The sequence below is a fragment of the Pipistrellus kuhlii genome, unplaced genomic scaffold, assembly GCF_014108245.1.
Source record: "Pipistrellus kuhlii isolate mPipKuh1 unplaced genomic scaffold, mPipKuh1.p scaffold_m20_p_12, whole genome shotgun sequence".
Classification (NCBI taxonomy): Eukaryota; Metazoa; Chordata; class Mammalia; order Chiroptera; family Vespertilionidae; genus Pipistrellus; species Pipistrellus kuhlii.
In genome coordinates this window covers 4,385,576-4,399,628 of record NW_023425427.1, presented here as the reverse complement: position 1 = coordinate 4,399,628, position 14,053 = coordinate 4,385,576, and the positions used below count along the sequence as shown (strand labels likewise).

Here is a 14,053-nt window from a genome sequence, read left to right as displayed (position 1 = left end):
AAAGGTTGAGAGTGGCTTCCCAATGGGCCTGTTCCAAGAGGCAGTTGGACTCCACTTTGCTGGTGGGACCAGGTATCTCCTATGGGAGGGCTTGCCCTGCTCTAGGGCTGGGCCCCTTGGTTGTCCTGGGTTCCTGGTGGGAGGGCGCTGGAAGGACACTGAGGAGAGCCTGACTGAGACAATGCACTGCCTATCCAGGTCTGCGAGGGACTGGCTGCTACTTTTAGTCAACAGATCCTCATGGAAAGGGTGACTATATTATTTGTTGGGCAAACCTGGGCTCTTTGAAGAGGGAAATGGGCACAATTAATATTTATGCCTGGACATCAGGCCATAAACAAGTCCTATCTTGGACAAACCTTGACAAATAGTTTCTTTGTTTATTGAGAATCTACTATGGATAAGCCAGAGCCAGGCCCTTTGCAGCTTCTGCTTAATTGGGTCCAGTGGTAGTTCATCATGTCTCTTTGGCTTCATCTTACTCCCACAGCCCCAATATATTGTGGTATGACCTCTCACCTGGACTGTCCTGTTTTCCCTGACCCCTCTAATATTAACTCAATATTCCCATATATTATCATTCTAACTTGTAGCAGGTATCAACATTTCATTCCTTTTCATGGCTAAATAATATTCCATCGTATGGCTGAAACTGGTGTGGCTCAGTGGTAGAGCGTCGGTCTGCGGACTGAAAGGTCCCATGTTCAATTCTGGTCAGGGGTATGTACATTGGTTGCGGGCACGTCCCCGGTGAGGTTGTGCAGGAGGCAGCTGATCGATGTTTCTCTCTCATCGACATTTCTAGCTCTGTCTCTCTCCCTTCCTCTTTGTAAAAAATCAATAAAATATATTTTAAAAAAAAATTCCATCGTATGCACGCAGCATATTTTGTTTATTCATTCGCTGGTTTGTGACATTGGGTTGTTTCTGCTTTTTTTGGCTATTATAAATAATTTTGCTATGAACATTTATTTTTATACAAGTTTTTTTTTTTTTAATTTATTGATTTTTCACAGAGAGGAAGAGAGAGGGATAGAGAGTCAGAAACATCGATGAGAGAGAATCATCGATCAGCTGCCTCTTGCACACCCCCTACTGGGGATGTGCCTGCAACCAAGGTACATGCCCTTGACTGGAATCGAACCCGGGACCTTTCAGTCCCCAAGCCGACGCTCTATCCATTGAGCCAAACCGGTCTTGGCTATTTTTATACAAGTTTTTATATGGATATATGTTTTCATTTATTTCAAGGTATATACCTGGGAGTGAAATTGCTGGGTCATACAGTAACATTATATTATATTTAACATTTTGAGGAACTGTCCATCTCTTTCCCAAAGTGGCTGATGTCTTCCAGATCATCTGGAAGCTTTGGGACAAGGCTGTGTATGAGGGTCCTTATTTCTCCATAGCCTCACCAACACTTGATATTGTCTCTCTCTCTCATTCTAGCCATCCATGGGAGGCATGACATGGTATCACATTGTGGTATTGATTTGCATTTTCCTAATGACAATGATGTTCAGTATTTTTTTTTTTTTTTTTAAATATATTTTATTGATTTTGTACAGAGAGGAAGGGAGAGAGATAGAGAGTTAGAAACATCGATGAGAGAGAGTCATCGATCAGCTGCCTCCTGCACACCCCCCACCGGGGATATGCCCGCAACCAAGGCACATGCCCTTGACCGGAATCGAACCCGGGCCCTTCAGTCCCCAAGCCGACGCTCTATCCATTGAGCCAAACCGGTCTCGGCCAGTATTTTTTTTTATGTGCTTATTAGCCATTTGTATATTTTCAAATTCTTTGCCCATTCAAAAATATGAATATATTCTGGTCTAGTAGTTCCATTTCTTGTTATCTATGCACAAGAAATCCTCATGCATGTGCGCAAGGAGTCCTGTATGCATTGTAAAAGGAAAAACTTAGAAACAGATTGAATAACCATCAGGGGATTGTGTAAATACACATCCTTTCAAAACTGTCTTTCAGACTGTAACCCATGACAGCTCATGAAATTCAATTTAGTAGGTTGCAATCAGAATTTTATAAAATGGAATAGAACAGAATAGAAAACATTACAAGAATTAAGGGTAATACATTTCCTTCTATGGGTCGTACGCAATAAGTTTTGGAAAAAGAGTGTTGTAGAATGCTTTGTGGGAGTTAAAAACATTGAGAGAGATCTATTTGTATTGCCATGAAAATATCTTTAGGACACATTAAGGGAAGAAAAGATGCTGCAGAATAATATATAAAATTTTATTTTATTTATTTTTAAACCGCAAAATAAAACAATATCTCTGTGTATATAAATGCATAGATTCAGATCTGGAAGAATACATGTCCTGTGGCAGCATGGCTACCTCTTAGGAGGGGACTGAGTTGGAAGTGAGGAGTAGTTGAAGAGAACGTTAGGCTTATATATACTTTAAAAAAAAAATTCTATTGATTTTTTACAGAGAGGAAGGGGGAGGGAGAGACATCAATGAAAGAGAAACATCGGTCAGCTGCCTCCTGCACACCCCCTACTCAGGATGTGCCCACAACCAAGGTACATGCCCTTGACCGGAATTGAACCTGGGACCTTTCAGTCCACAGGCCGACGCTCTATCCACTGAGCCAAACCAGGTTTATATTCTGGTCTAGTAGTTCCATTTCTAGACCTATTGTAGATATATATTTCCTCTCTAAGGATAAGTAATAGAATGACAAATGAATTGTTGAAGGACAAACAAAAGTGCACTTGTAAACGTTTTCTGAAAGTGATGTCTAGTCCCATCCTCAGCACTCATAACACTTTACCAATGAAATGCTTAGGCCTTGTTGGGTCTTTGGGTGAGTGGACAGTTGTTGCTGCCACATACAGACACAGAAAGAGATGACTCCTATTGAGTGGCTGTAGAGTAAGGAGGATGAGATGGTGAAGCTCAGGGGAGCGTTCATTCATTCACTCAACAAATAGTTGACAAACAGCAGTCACGATGGCTCTGCTCTATGGGAGTGAGCACTGAAAATCCTCTGCCTCTGTTCATTCAGACCTCGCCTCAGCCCGCTGGGGAAGGTGTTAGGGGTGTAGAGGTTAACAGCATGGGGTTTGAAATCTCAGTAGCTTGGCCTTTGCATGTTATTAACTTTTCTGGGCCTGTTTCCTCACTTTAAAAAATGGCAACATTTAAAAACTACCACCTACCACAGAAGGGCTGTGATGAGCCTTAGTGGGAGGCTGCCTGTTCTCCCATTTGGTGCCTGCTTAGTGTGCGAGCCTACAGGGTATGATTATGCTGGATTTTGCTGGATTTTGTCTCAGCTTTGTGATTTTAAGCAAATTAGTTTCCTTCCCTTTCTGGGCCTTAGTCTCCCGATCTGTATCATGATAAAACCATATCTAAACTCTTTTATTTTTTTTTAATTTTTTTTATTGAATAAAAAAGCTGCCCCCCCCCTTTTTTTTCTTTTTTTTTTTTTTTCTTGTGGGGCTTCATGAAACCCAGCCTTTCTTCTTAGGCTAAAAATGAGTTATCCGAATGGGAAGAGGGAGCTACTTAGAATTGGAAGGGCAGCTGGAACTGACTGGAGTGTGCAGATGACAGATTCAGCATTTAAAAGTGGTCAGGTGGTTAAGTGTTGTCCCATACACCAAAAGGTTTCGAGTTTGATTCCTGGTTAGAGCACACACCCGGGTTGCGGGTTTGATCTCGGTTGGGGTGGGTGTGGGAGGCAGCTGATGGATGTTTCTCACATTGATGTTTCTCTACCCCCACTCCTTTTCTAAAATAACAAAACAAACAAACGGAAAAGGATTATTATTTTTTTAAAAAAGGGTAGGTAAAACCCAAGTGGAAACTTGGCAAGAACCAGACAGGAATTTCTAGGTTACATAGTGGTTTCTTCTAAGAGTTGGGATGTCACACATCATTTTTCAAAGTTTACTATTTGCCTATTGGAAACTTGTCTAAGACTAAATTCTTTGGCTTTGACAACCGTAATTGATCTTGGCTTGAGTAACTGATGGGTCAGTTTAGTCAGTGGGAGTCATTCAATGGCTGTGGTGGGGAGAAGCCCAGATTGGGAATGTAGAGACTAGACTGTAGGATGAGCTTAATCAGTAAGGTAGTGGGCCTTTGGGCCACCATCTGTGAAAGGTGCTGATTGAACTTGATTTTAACTTTTAAGAAAATTCAGTTTAGAAAATGGAGTTTGTCCTTCTAGTGATGCTTATTGGAGGAACTTGAGAATTATAGAAAATTGAAAGAGGAAAGTATCTCTTATTTCCACAAATGATGATTTTAAATGTTTCCCTTGTCTTGTTATATATTTTAGCCTACCTAATTTCCAAGAGGGATTAGTGGTGACTTTAGTTTATAAGTATTTTTTTAAAATAACTGAGGACATATTCTACTTAAGTTTTTTTCAGTTGATTAAAATTTTTTTTAAAAAATTCTTTATTGATTAAAGTATTACATATGTCTCCTTTTCCCCTATTGACCTCTCCCTGGCCACTCCCACCCTCCAGCACATGCCCTTACTCTCCTAGTGTCTGTGTCCATTGGTTATGCTTATATGCATGCATTCAAGTCCTTTGGTTGATCTCTTACCACCTCCCTCTTCTACTCTGCCTTTCCTCTGAGGTTTGATGGTCTGTTCGATACTTCTCTGTTTCTGGATCTATTTTTGTTCATCAGTGTATGTTGTTTATTATATTCCACAAATGAGTGAGATCATATGATATTTATCTTTCTCTGACTGGCTTATTTTGCTTAGCATAATGCTCTCCAGTTCCATCCATGCTGTTGCAAATGGTAAGAGTTCCTTTTTTACAGCAGCGTAGTATTTCATTGTGTAGATGTACCACAGTTTTTTAGTCCACTATCTGCTGATGGGCACTTAGGCTGTTTTCAAATTTAAATATTGTATATTGTGCTGCTATGAACATAGGGGTGCATATATCCTTTCTGATTGGTGTTTCTGATTTCTTGGGATATATTCCTAGAAGTGGGATTTCTGGGTCAAATGGGAACATCATACTGTTCTCCACAGTGGCTGCACCCGTCTGCATTCCCAGCAGCAGTGCACAAAGGTGCCTTTTTCTCCGAATCCTCGCCAGCACTTGTCATCTGTTGATTTGTTGATGATAGCCATACTGACAGGTCTGAGGTGGTACCTCATTGTTGTTTTGATTTGCATCTCTCAAATGATTAGTGACTTTGAGCATGTTTTCATATGTCTCTTGGCTTTTTGTATGTCCCCTTTAGAAAAGTGTCTATTTAGGTCCTTTGCTCACTTTTTGATTGGATTGCTTATTTTCCTTTTGTTCAGTTGTATGAGTTCCCTGTAAATGTTGGAGATCAAACCCTTATTGGTTATAACATTGGCAAATAATGTTCTCTCATGCAGTGGGCTTTCTTGTTGTTTTGTTGATGGTTTCTTTTGCTGTGCAGCAGCTTTTTATTTTGATGTAGTCCATTTGTTTATTTTCTCTTTAGTCTCCATTGCTCTAGGAACTGTATAGGTAAAGATATTGCTACAATATATGTCTGATATTTTGCTGCCTATGGAGTCTTCTAAGATTTTTATGGTTTCCCATCTAACATTTAAGTCCTTTATCCATTTTGAGTTTATTTTTGTGTATGTTGTAAATTGGTTGTCTAGTTTCATTTTTTTTTTGCATGTATCTGAACAATTTTCCCAACACCATTTATTGAAGAGACTGTCTTGACTCCATTGTATGCTCTTGCCTCCTTTGTTAAATATTAATTGAGCATAATGGCTTGGGTCGATTTCTGGGTTCTCTGTTCTGTTCCATTGGCCTGTTCTTGTGCCAGTACCAGGCAGTTTCGAGAATAGTGGCTTTGTAATACAGCTTGATAATTGGTATTGAGATCCCTCCTACTTTGTTCTTCTTTCTCAGGATTGCTGCAGCTACTTGGGGTCTTTTTTAAATTCCATATGAATTTTTGGAAAGTTTGTTCTAGGTGTGTTAAATATGCGGTTGGCATTTTAATGGGGAGTGCATTGAATCTGTATTTTTTTTAGTTGTCTTTATAGCAGACACATTTTGTGTAAATCATTCTCTTGATGTTGAATTTTATGATACCCATATATTTTGCTTGGCTCTCATTTTGGAGGTGTATGCCAGCTTTAAGTTTGGTGCTCAGGCAGAATTATCTTTGGAACAGAATGGATTCTGATTTAGAGATCTGGAAAGAACAATCTGCCAAGAAGCCAAGCTGGGCTTTCATCAACTTCTGGGTTACAGCTTGGGGCAGAGATGCATCACTGTGGACCAGACACAAAAGGCTTGGATTCTGGACTTGGATCTCTACTTAACTACCATCCACCCTGGATAGGCCACTGGACTTAGTATCTGGATCTTAGCTCCTTCCTTTGAAAAATACTCGGACCCTCAGGGGATTGGGTGGCTCTCATGACAGTAAATCCTTTGTAAATTATAACGCACAGTATGTTTCTAGGTGACAGTGATATTTTCCTTCCATTTATGGGGTGCCTCCAATATGAAGGTACCTTGGCTGGGCACTATGTCTTGTTTAATTGTCAGTTACTCTCTGAAATGGTTGTTGTTCCCCTTTCACAGATGAAAGAGGCAAAGCCGGGAGGGGTATGTGGCAGAGCTTAGAATAGGATCCAGGGTAATATCTGTGTGTTAAACCACTCCTCCTAATATGACTTAGTTTTCTGACAATGTCTCCAGGTCTTCACTGAACCTATTTTTATAATTCACCTAGTAAAACTTGGATCAGTGAATTTTGTATTTTTGTGCGATGTTCTTAAAGCATCTGAATTGGTGCCTGATTCTTGGAAGCTTAATTTTTGTTTGTGATAGATACATTAATAATAGTAATGACAAAAACAATAGATGCCACTTACTGAGTGTTTACTACGTGCTGCGTGTTCATATACATTCACTCATTTAATCTTTACAGCTAGAGGGTGGTATTCCCCTGTAATAGATTGAGTGAGACTCAGAAACTTAACTCGCTTATATTTGGCTCAGTGCCACTGCCTCTGCTACATGTATGGCACACAGAGTACTTGTATGAGTGAGTGAATGAATGAATGAATGACCAACCAACCTTACTGAAGGTCACTCAGCTATTGAGTTCTTAACCACTGCACTGCATGCCTCCCAGGTGGCTCAGCTGTGTGTCCTTCTGTGGCCGTGGCCTGATGATTGTCATGTCAGACTGTCTTAACGGTCTCCCTGTTGTTCAGATATTAATTCATCTCTTATATACATGTTCTCTCTTAGTGGCCTTGTCCCCAAGTTACCAGATGACCTGGAAGGTATCAGCCCCATTGCTGGTTTGGGAAATGGAGGTAAGTACACAAAACTGGGTATTCCCTTGAGTAAGAACAAGGGATGTAGACACCAGACCATGAGGGCCTTGAGGCCTTGAGCCTGGGACTGGGCTCTGATGTCTCTGGGCCCAGAGCCAACTGTGGCCTGGCTAGGCGCTCAGAGTAGGTGCTCAGTATGGATTGATTTGTTATTCACCTCCTTTCATAAACATGGGACTAGAGCAGTGGTGGTTGGCAAACCGAGGCTTGCGAGCCACATGAAGCTCTTTGGCCCCTTGAGTGTGGCTTGGTATTAGAACCACTTCTTCAAAATAGACTCACCCAGGCCAAAAACCGACTTCTGCGCATGGGCCATGAAGTTTCAGTCGCACTGTATGTGTGCACCCGCACTTGGCATTCTGTGGAAGAGCCACACTCAAGGAGCCAAAGAGCTGCATGTGGCTCGCGAGCCGCAGTTGGCTGACTACTGGACTAGAGGAATTGATGTTCTTCAGGCCATATTTCATGAGTTTTCTTTTTTAATCCTCATCCGAGAACATGTTTTTCCTTTATCCTAGAGAGAGAGGAAGAGGAAGAGAGAGAAACATCGATGGGTTGCCTTACGCACGCGCCCTGACTGGGGATCGAACCCACAGCTTGGGTATGTCAATCCCTGACCAGGAATTCAATCCTTGACCCTGTGGCGCACGGGACGGCGCTCTAACCATGGAGCACACCGGCCAGGGCGAGTTTTCTTTTTTGCTACCAAGCTTGTAGGGGTTCAGTCTGTGTTTGCTAAACTGAATGACTGTTGGAGGCTGGATGCTGAATTGGTGACTAGTCAGGTAAGGAAGGTCTGTTGGTCCCACTGCTGAGTGGCTGGAGGCTGAGGAGAGCTCCTGCCTGAACTTCCGTGTGCCAAGGCCTTCCTGGCAGGCGGCTGGCTTCCATCTGCCAGCGGAGGCCCCGCATTCCTACCCGGGCCTGCCCTTGGAGACAAATAGCTGGCTAGACCACAGGAGACGGTGCCGAGCAAATAAGCAGGCTGTTGTGGTGGAGCCCGTTATGAGGAGACTTTCCGCTCTGCAGTGTGGATTTGGCTAAGCATTCTTCATAACTTCTGTTTCTGAAAAAAGTGCAAGCTATCGTAAGTATCTGTGGGAGCTGCAAATAATTTGACTTGTTGAAATATCTCAGAGAAATATTTTGACTTGCCGTTTATTCTCTTCTCCAAAGTGATGAGATATGTGCAAAAGGGAGAAGTTTCTAGAGCAGGTCATATACATGTCACAGGGTTCATTTCTGGAGAATACTTTAGCTTATAGGCCACTCTTAGGTTTTCCTTCGAAATATGTTCACTTTTAACCCAAATTCAATAGTTCTGGCTTCTGCTCTCCCTGCCCACAGGCAGTTAAAAGTAAATTGGTAGGCCGGCTCCTTAATGTGGCCCATGTATACGTCTGCTTCGTGTCAGGCTCTGGGCTAAGCATTGGGATTCAACCTGGAACAGGTTACAGTCAAGCTAAGACAGACAATTAAACAAAGAATAATTACGACAAATCATATGACAAATGTAACAAGCGAAGAAGTATAAGATGCTGTGAGAGGGGTAAGAGGGAATTTACCCTGGAACTGGAGGAGTTGGGTCAGGCAAAAGTTTCCTAAGGAACTGATATTGGAGCAAAGACTTGAAGAATGAATAGGACCTAGATGGGGACATAGCCATCAGTGATGGAGAGCATGGCCCGTTTGAGGAGCAGGAACACAGACCTGTGTGCCCGAGTTTGCGTACAGAGCCTTCACAGTCAGCCTCTGCCCAGCCCCTGAACCTCTTTTCTGCGGGATGGCTCAGACGCCGAGCCCACTCACACCTCTGGGCCTTTGCATGGGATGCTACTTTTCCTTTTGCCCTCATCTCCTGTTGCCTCTTTAAGACTGAGCTTGAAGCTCATTGGCTTCCCTGGCTCTCCACGGGCTGACTTAGATGTGCTTTCCTTTCTGAAACGTACATGTTTCATTTTATTTCATTGATTCCTGTTGGCTGCTTTAAAAATACCCAGAATTAGATAACTTCTGCCACCCTAGTCTAAGCCACTGTGATCTCTGGCCTAGACTGTGTCTGTATTCTCCTCACTGGTCTCCTTGTTCCTCAGCTCCTTTCCGTCTGTTCTCAGTGAGGCAGCCAGAGGGAGCCTGTGGAAGCCAGAGTGCCATCGTGTTACTCCTGAGCTCAGAATCCTCTGTTGGCTCTCTGAGTCCCGAGAAGAGCCTACAGACCATCCACAGCCTGTCCCCCAGTCCTTCACTATCCTCCTCTCTGCCCTTCTTAGTCCATTGACATCATGGCTGGTCCTCAGACCCACTAGGCGTGCTCCCCCCTCAGACTTTTCCCTCTGCCCTTCCCTCCAGTCTGCCCAGATGTCACCTTCTCAGCGAGATCTTCCCTAATTCCACCACCTTACTTAAAGTTGCAACCCTTACCCCTTCCTTGGTATTTCTCCTCCTTATCCACTTTGTTTTTCTCCACAGTATTTATCACATTTTAACATACTATGCAATTGCCCTATTATGTTTTTGTCTATCTCTTCTTTCCAGAATATCAGCTCCATGTGTTTGTTTTGTTTCCTAATATAGCCACATGTAGAATGAGGCCTAGCCGAGCAGAGGCCTGCCATGCATATTTGTTGGAAGAATGCCTCCATTCACTCAACACCCAGCTACTCAGCAGCTAAACAGTGTGAGGCCCTTTGTGCAGCATAATAGTTTATGTCCATCTCTGTCTTGCTCACTAGATTGGAGATCTCTCAGGCCCAGTGTCTCCTTCACTGTTGTTTCCCCAGCACTTAGTATGGTGCTTGGCACAGAGTAGGGGTGTAATTAATGTTGGTGAATTAAAGAAGCTGTGGAAAAATTTGGGTTTTGGCCAAGCCTTTAATCATTCCAGAGCAGGGCTCGGCAGTTTCCGACCCACAGCCTGTGATTGAAAATAGCTTTTATTGGAGCAGCTTCTTTATTGGTTTATGAATTGTCGGTGGCTCTTTTTGTGCTGCAACAGAAGAGTTAGTAATGTACCTGTCTTATATTTGTAACAGAGTTTAGGCTTCATATACGACCTGCAAAGCCTAAAATATTTGTTGTCTGGTGTCTTACACATTTTGCCGACCCCTGCTCTCCAGTCAGTTGGATACGCTTTGTTTTAGTTGCTGACATGTGAGATGACATCCTGGTCAGCAGAATAATTTTATGACAAACAGGAAGTACATATCAGGACATTGCTGCTTTTCCACATGCCCAGTGCATTTTCTGGTTCATCCTCTGACACATACTTTATTACAGTGGGGCTAGTTTAAGTAATTTGTAAATATTTGAAATCTAATGGTTTAGAGCAGGGGTCTTCAAACTACGGCCCGCGGGCCACATGCGGCCCGCAGAGGAGTCTGATCCGGCCCGCCAGGTTTTTTGGGCAGTGAGCGCAGCCGAGGTGTTACAGTAGGAATTAGTAGTTCATATAGTCCGGCCCTCCAGCTCTCTGAGGGACCGTGATCTGGCCCCCACTTTAAAAAGTTTGAGGACCCCTGGTTTAGAGCTTTCCCTGGACTCAAATCAGTAAATCACAGCGAATAGAAAGTACAAGCAGAATATACTGTGGAAGCTATTTATGTTTTTTTTCTCTGGGCTCTGTCCCCTAATAGGCATGCTGGGTGATTTGCATACCATGATGTTTTGTCTACTTTACCTTCTTATAGTGCTCCCAAAGGTGTCAGAAGAAACAGTGTCTCCCACAAGAGCACGGAATATGAAGGACTTTGAAAATGTAAGTGGAGATGCCAAGTTACCAGCCCTTACAAGTCATGCTTCCTGCCGCTGTCATGACAGACCCAGGAGGGAGCTGGATTTCTTGACAAGTGCCTGAGCTGGGTAGTGCCAGGGTTTGGAGGAATGCTGTGTCTCTGTGAGACTGTTACATACCTAGGCAGTTGGCCCTTGAATATGTGGCCAATCATGGGTTCTAACAGGATCAGCAATTTCCAACTTGGGGGGTAGGTGATGTATTCTGGTGTCCCGACTGTGAGGTTATTACCCTCTTGCATAGTTGAGAGGAGCTCATATTTGTCAAGGGCTTTTTTATGATGCCAGACGCCTTATTTATGGTCCCCATTTAATTTTTGCTACAACTCTGTGAGGTATTTTGTATTGTCCCCATTTTACAGATAAGGAATCACATAATATTTAAGCGGCAGAGCTGGGATTTGAATCCAGGTTTTTAATGACTTTAAAGCCATTATTCTTTTCACCACATTGGGCTGGCTCCTTGCATTTTGTAGTTTCATCTTTGTTGCTGTTGAATGAAATGTGAGCAGCAGGACCCGGTGCTGTCGGTGATTGTCTGAGGATGGATTACATGGTGATAGATTTGTCACCTGTACTTAATGTCTTTTGGCACCATATCTTTCATTTATTAGTAGAGGGGAAGGGAGGTTTGTTGTCAAGTAACAGGAAAATAAGGTTATTTTCCCAATTCCAAATCTCCTTAACAAGTTACCTGTTCAGCGCTCTCATTTATCATAGGAAGAATTAGACCCTTCTTCATTTGTAACCAAATGGAATCCATACTGTACAAGATAAAGGAGATATTTATCAGAGAGAAGACGGAGGACACAGAGAAGGACGTTCCCCAATTGTGTTTCTCTCTCCCCAGTTGTCTGTACAGAACAGAGCGGTACTGTCTCTAGATTTAATTTAGAATACTCATTACTGCAAATAGTTATCTGCAAACCACCAGTGACCCATTGAAGAAATGACTTGTCAGATCTCTAATGGAAACAAGTAATTTCTGAGCTTTGAGTTGTTATAATTTCAACTGTTCAACATGATCTATGCTGTGGGGTCTGGGGCCCCAAACGAAGGAGATTTGATTATTTCACATTGTGTATAATTAAAATGTGCTCTGATATTAAATGGTGGTTCCTGGTTTATCATAGAGTAATAATAGCTACTGCTTATTGAACTCCTGTTCTGAGCTGGGCACTTACGTGTTAGGCTCTTCATATACATTACATTAATATTAAAGCAGCTTTGCAAGATATAGTTGTTTAATTTATGAAGGGCACGGTTTTGAATTTTATTTCTAGATGGAAAAATTTAATAGAATCTTAGAATTTCCGTTTCACGCTTTATTGCCTGCCTTTTGATGTGGGATGAATCCAATCCTCTTTAATATGTAGGAGAAACTGAGACCCAGAGGTGTGACATGGCAAAGCTGCTCTCTAAGGACCACAGCCTGTGGAGCCAGACTGCCTGCTCACCTACTTCTGCTGGGTGACCTTGGCCTCTTACTTAGCAGTTTCTATTTCCTAGTGCTGTTGTGAGGATCAGGAGTGAGTGTGTGAAGCACACATGCCTACCGAGTTCATTCTGTGTCAACTATTGCTCCTCTTATAGTTTTTGGTATATATATTATTGTGATTTTTTATCCTACTCTGCATGTGACTTAAGTTTCTCTTGCTCAAGCGTGTTCTTGATGACCTAAATACCATTTAAAAAAAATATTTTATTGATTTTTTACAGAGAGGAAGGGAGAGAGATAGAGAGCTAGAAATGTCAATGAGAGAGAAACATCGACCAACTGCCTCTTGCACACCCCCTACCAGGGATGTGCCCGCAACCAACGTACATGCCCCTGACCGGACCTGGGACCTGGGACCTTTCAGTCCGCAGACCGATGCTCTATTGCTGAGCCAAACCGGTTTCAGCTAAATACCATTTTTCTTAAAGGTGAAGGAGAGCCTTCCATGCCAATGTTTTAGGATTTATGTTTTTTTGGTGTGGTTTTTTTTATGACTATGCTCCTTTGGCTGCTGTTAGGTTTTTATGGCATTAATATTTTTTACTGTAACATTTTTAAGAGCGAATTCTTCGGTTGAAATTGAAATGACCACACTGTTCTCAGTGTTTCCCTTTTAGGTTTTATAAGTCACTGAAGATTTTCATCTGGCCTGAGCTGCCCAGTGCATGACCTCTACGCTGAGGTAGTCTGAACTTTCTGTGGTATGCTTATAGGAAATGCTCTTGGCATCTCATGCTAATTTTCAAGTCAGCATGCATATTAAAGAGGAGGCAGGAATAGTTTTGACTTAAAGGGAAAACATACGATTCTTCTTCTTCTAGTCTCAGATAACAGATACCTGAACATCAGGGTCTGTTAGCCAACATCTAGCAAGACAGAGGCCTCCTGGTTTTGGTCAGAGTTCATCTGTTCTTTAATGAATATTTTCAGATATATGCCCTGTGCCAGGCTGGGCCAGGGACTGGGAATTTGCAGTAGGTTAATACCGGGTACGTTTCCCTGCAAGAGGCTCGCAGTCTAGTTGGGGAGATGGAGAGGAAAACAGTGCAGTGATAGAGGTAAGTACAGGGTGCTGTGGGGCACAGAGGATGGACCCTGGGGGTTCAGGGCAGCCTCCCTGGAAGAGGTGTTCCTTAAGTTGGGTGTTCAGGGACAGGGAGGAATTAGCCAAAGCAAGAGAACTGGGAGAGCATCCACCACAAGGTCTCACATGGGCAAACGTAGAGAGAGGCATGTAGGGTGTGATGAGTTTAGAGAAACTAAGTTCCCTGTGGCTGGAAGGAGCCGCTGTGAGGGGGCCTGAGAGAGTGAGGCCATTGAAGGGGCAGGGGTCAGATTCTGTCTGTTACACTGCTTTGTTTGATTTTGTCCTGAAGGTGAAGGGGAGCCAGTGATAGCTTTTAATCC

The 14,053-nt window shown here is 42.8% G+C and overlaps 1 protein-coding gene across 13 annotated transcripts in view; it reads left to right on the top strand.

Moving 5' to 3' along the window:
* The window catches only part of CDK5RAP2 (CDK5 regulatory subunit associated protein 2), a 141,007-nt gene that overhangs the window by 941 nt on the left and 126,013 nt on the right, over positions 1–14,053 (top strand). For 4 of the 13 annotated variants that reach the window (XM_036432833.2, XM_036432826.2, XM_036432829.2 and 1 more), the window contains exons 2-3: positions 7,271–7,338; positions 11,046–11,113. In XM_036432833.2, coding sequence (XP_036288726.1) covers positions 7,271–7,338; positions 11,046–11,113 — 136 coding nt within the window. Of the gene's footprint in view, positions 1–7,270; positions 7,339–11,045; positions 11,114–11,623; positions 11,723–13,263; positions 13,329–14,053 lie in introns of those variants that run through there. The other 9 variants (XM_036432828.2, XM_036432831.2, XM_045579863.1 and 6 more) reach the window with 7 other exon arrangements.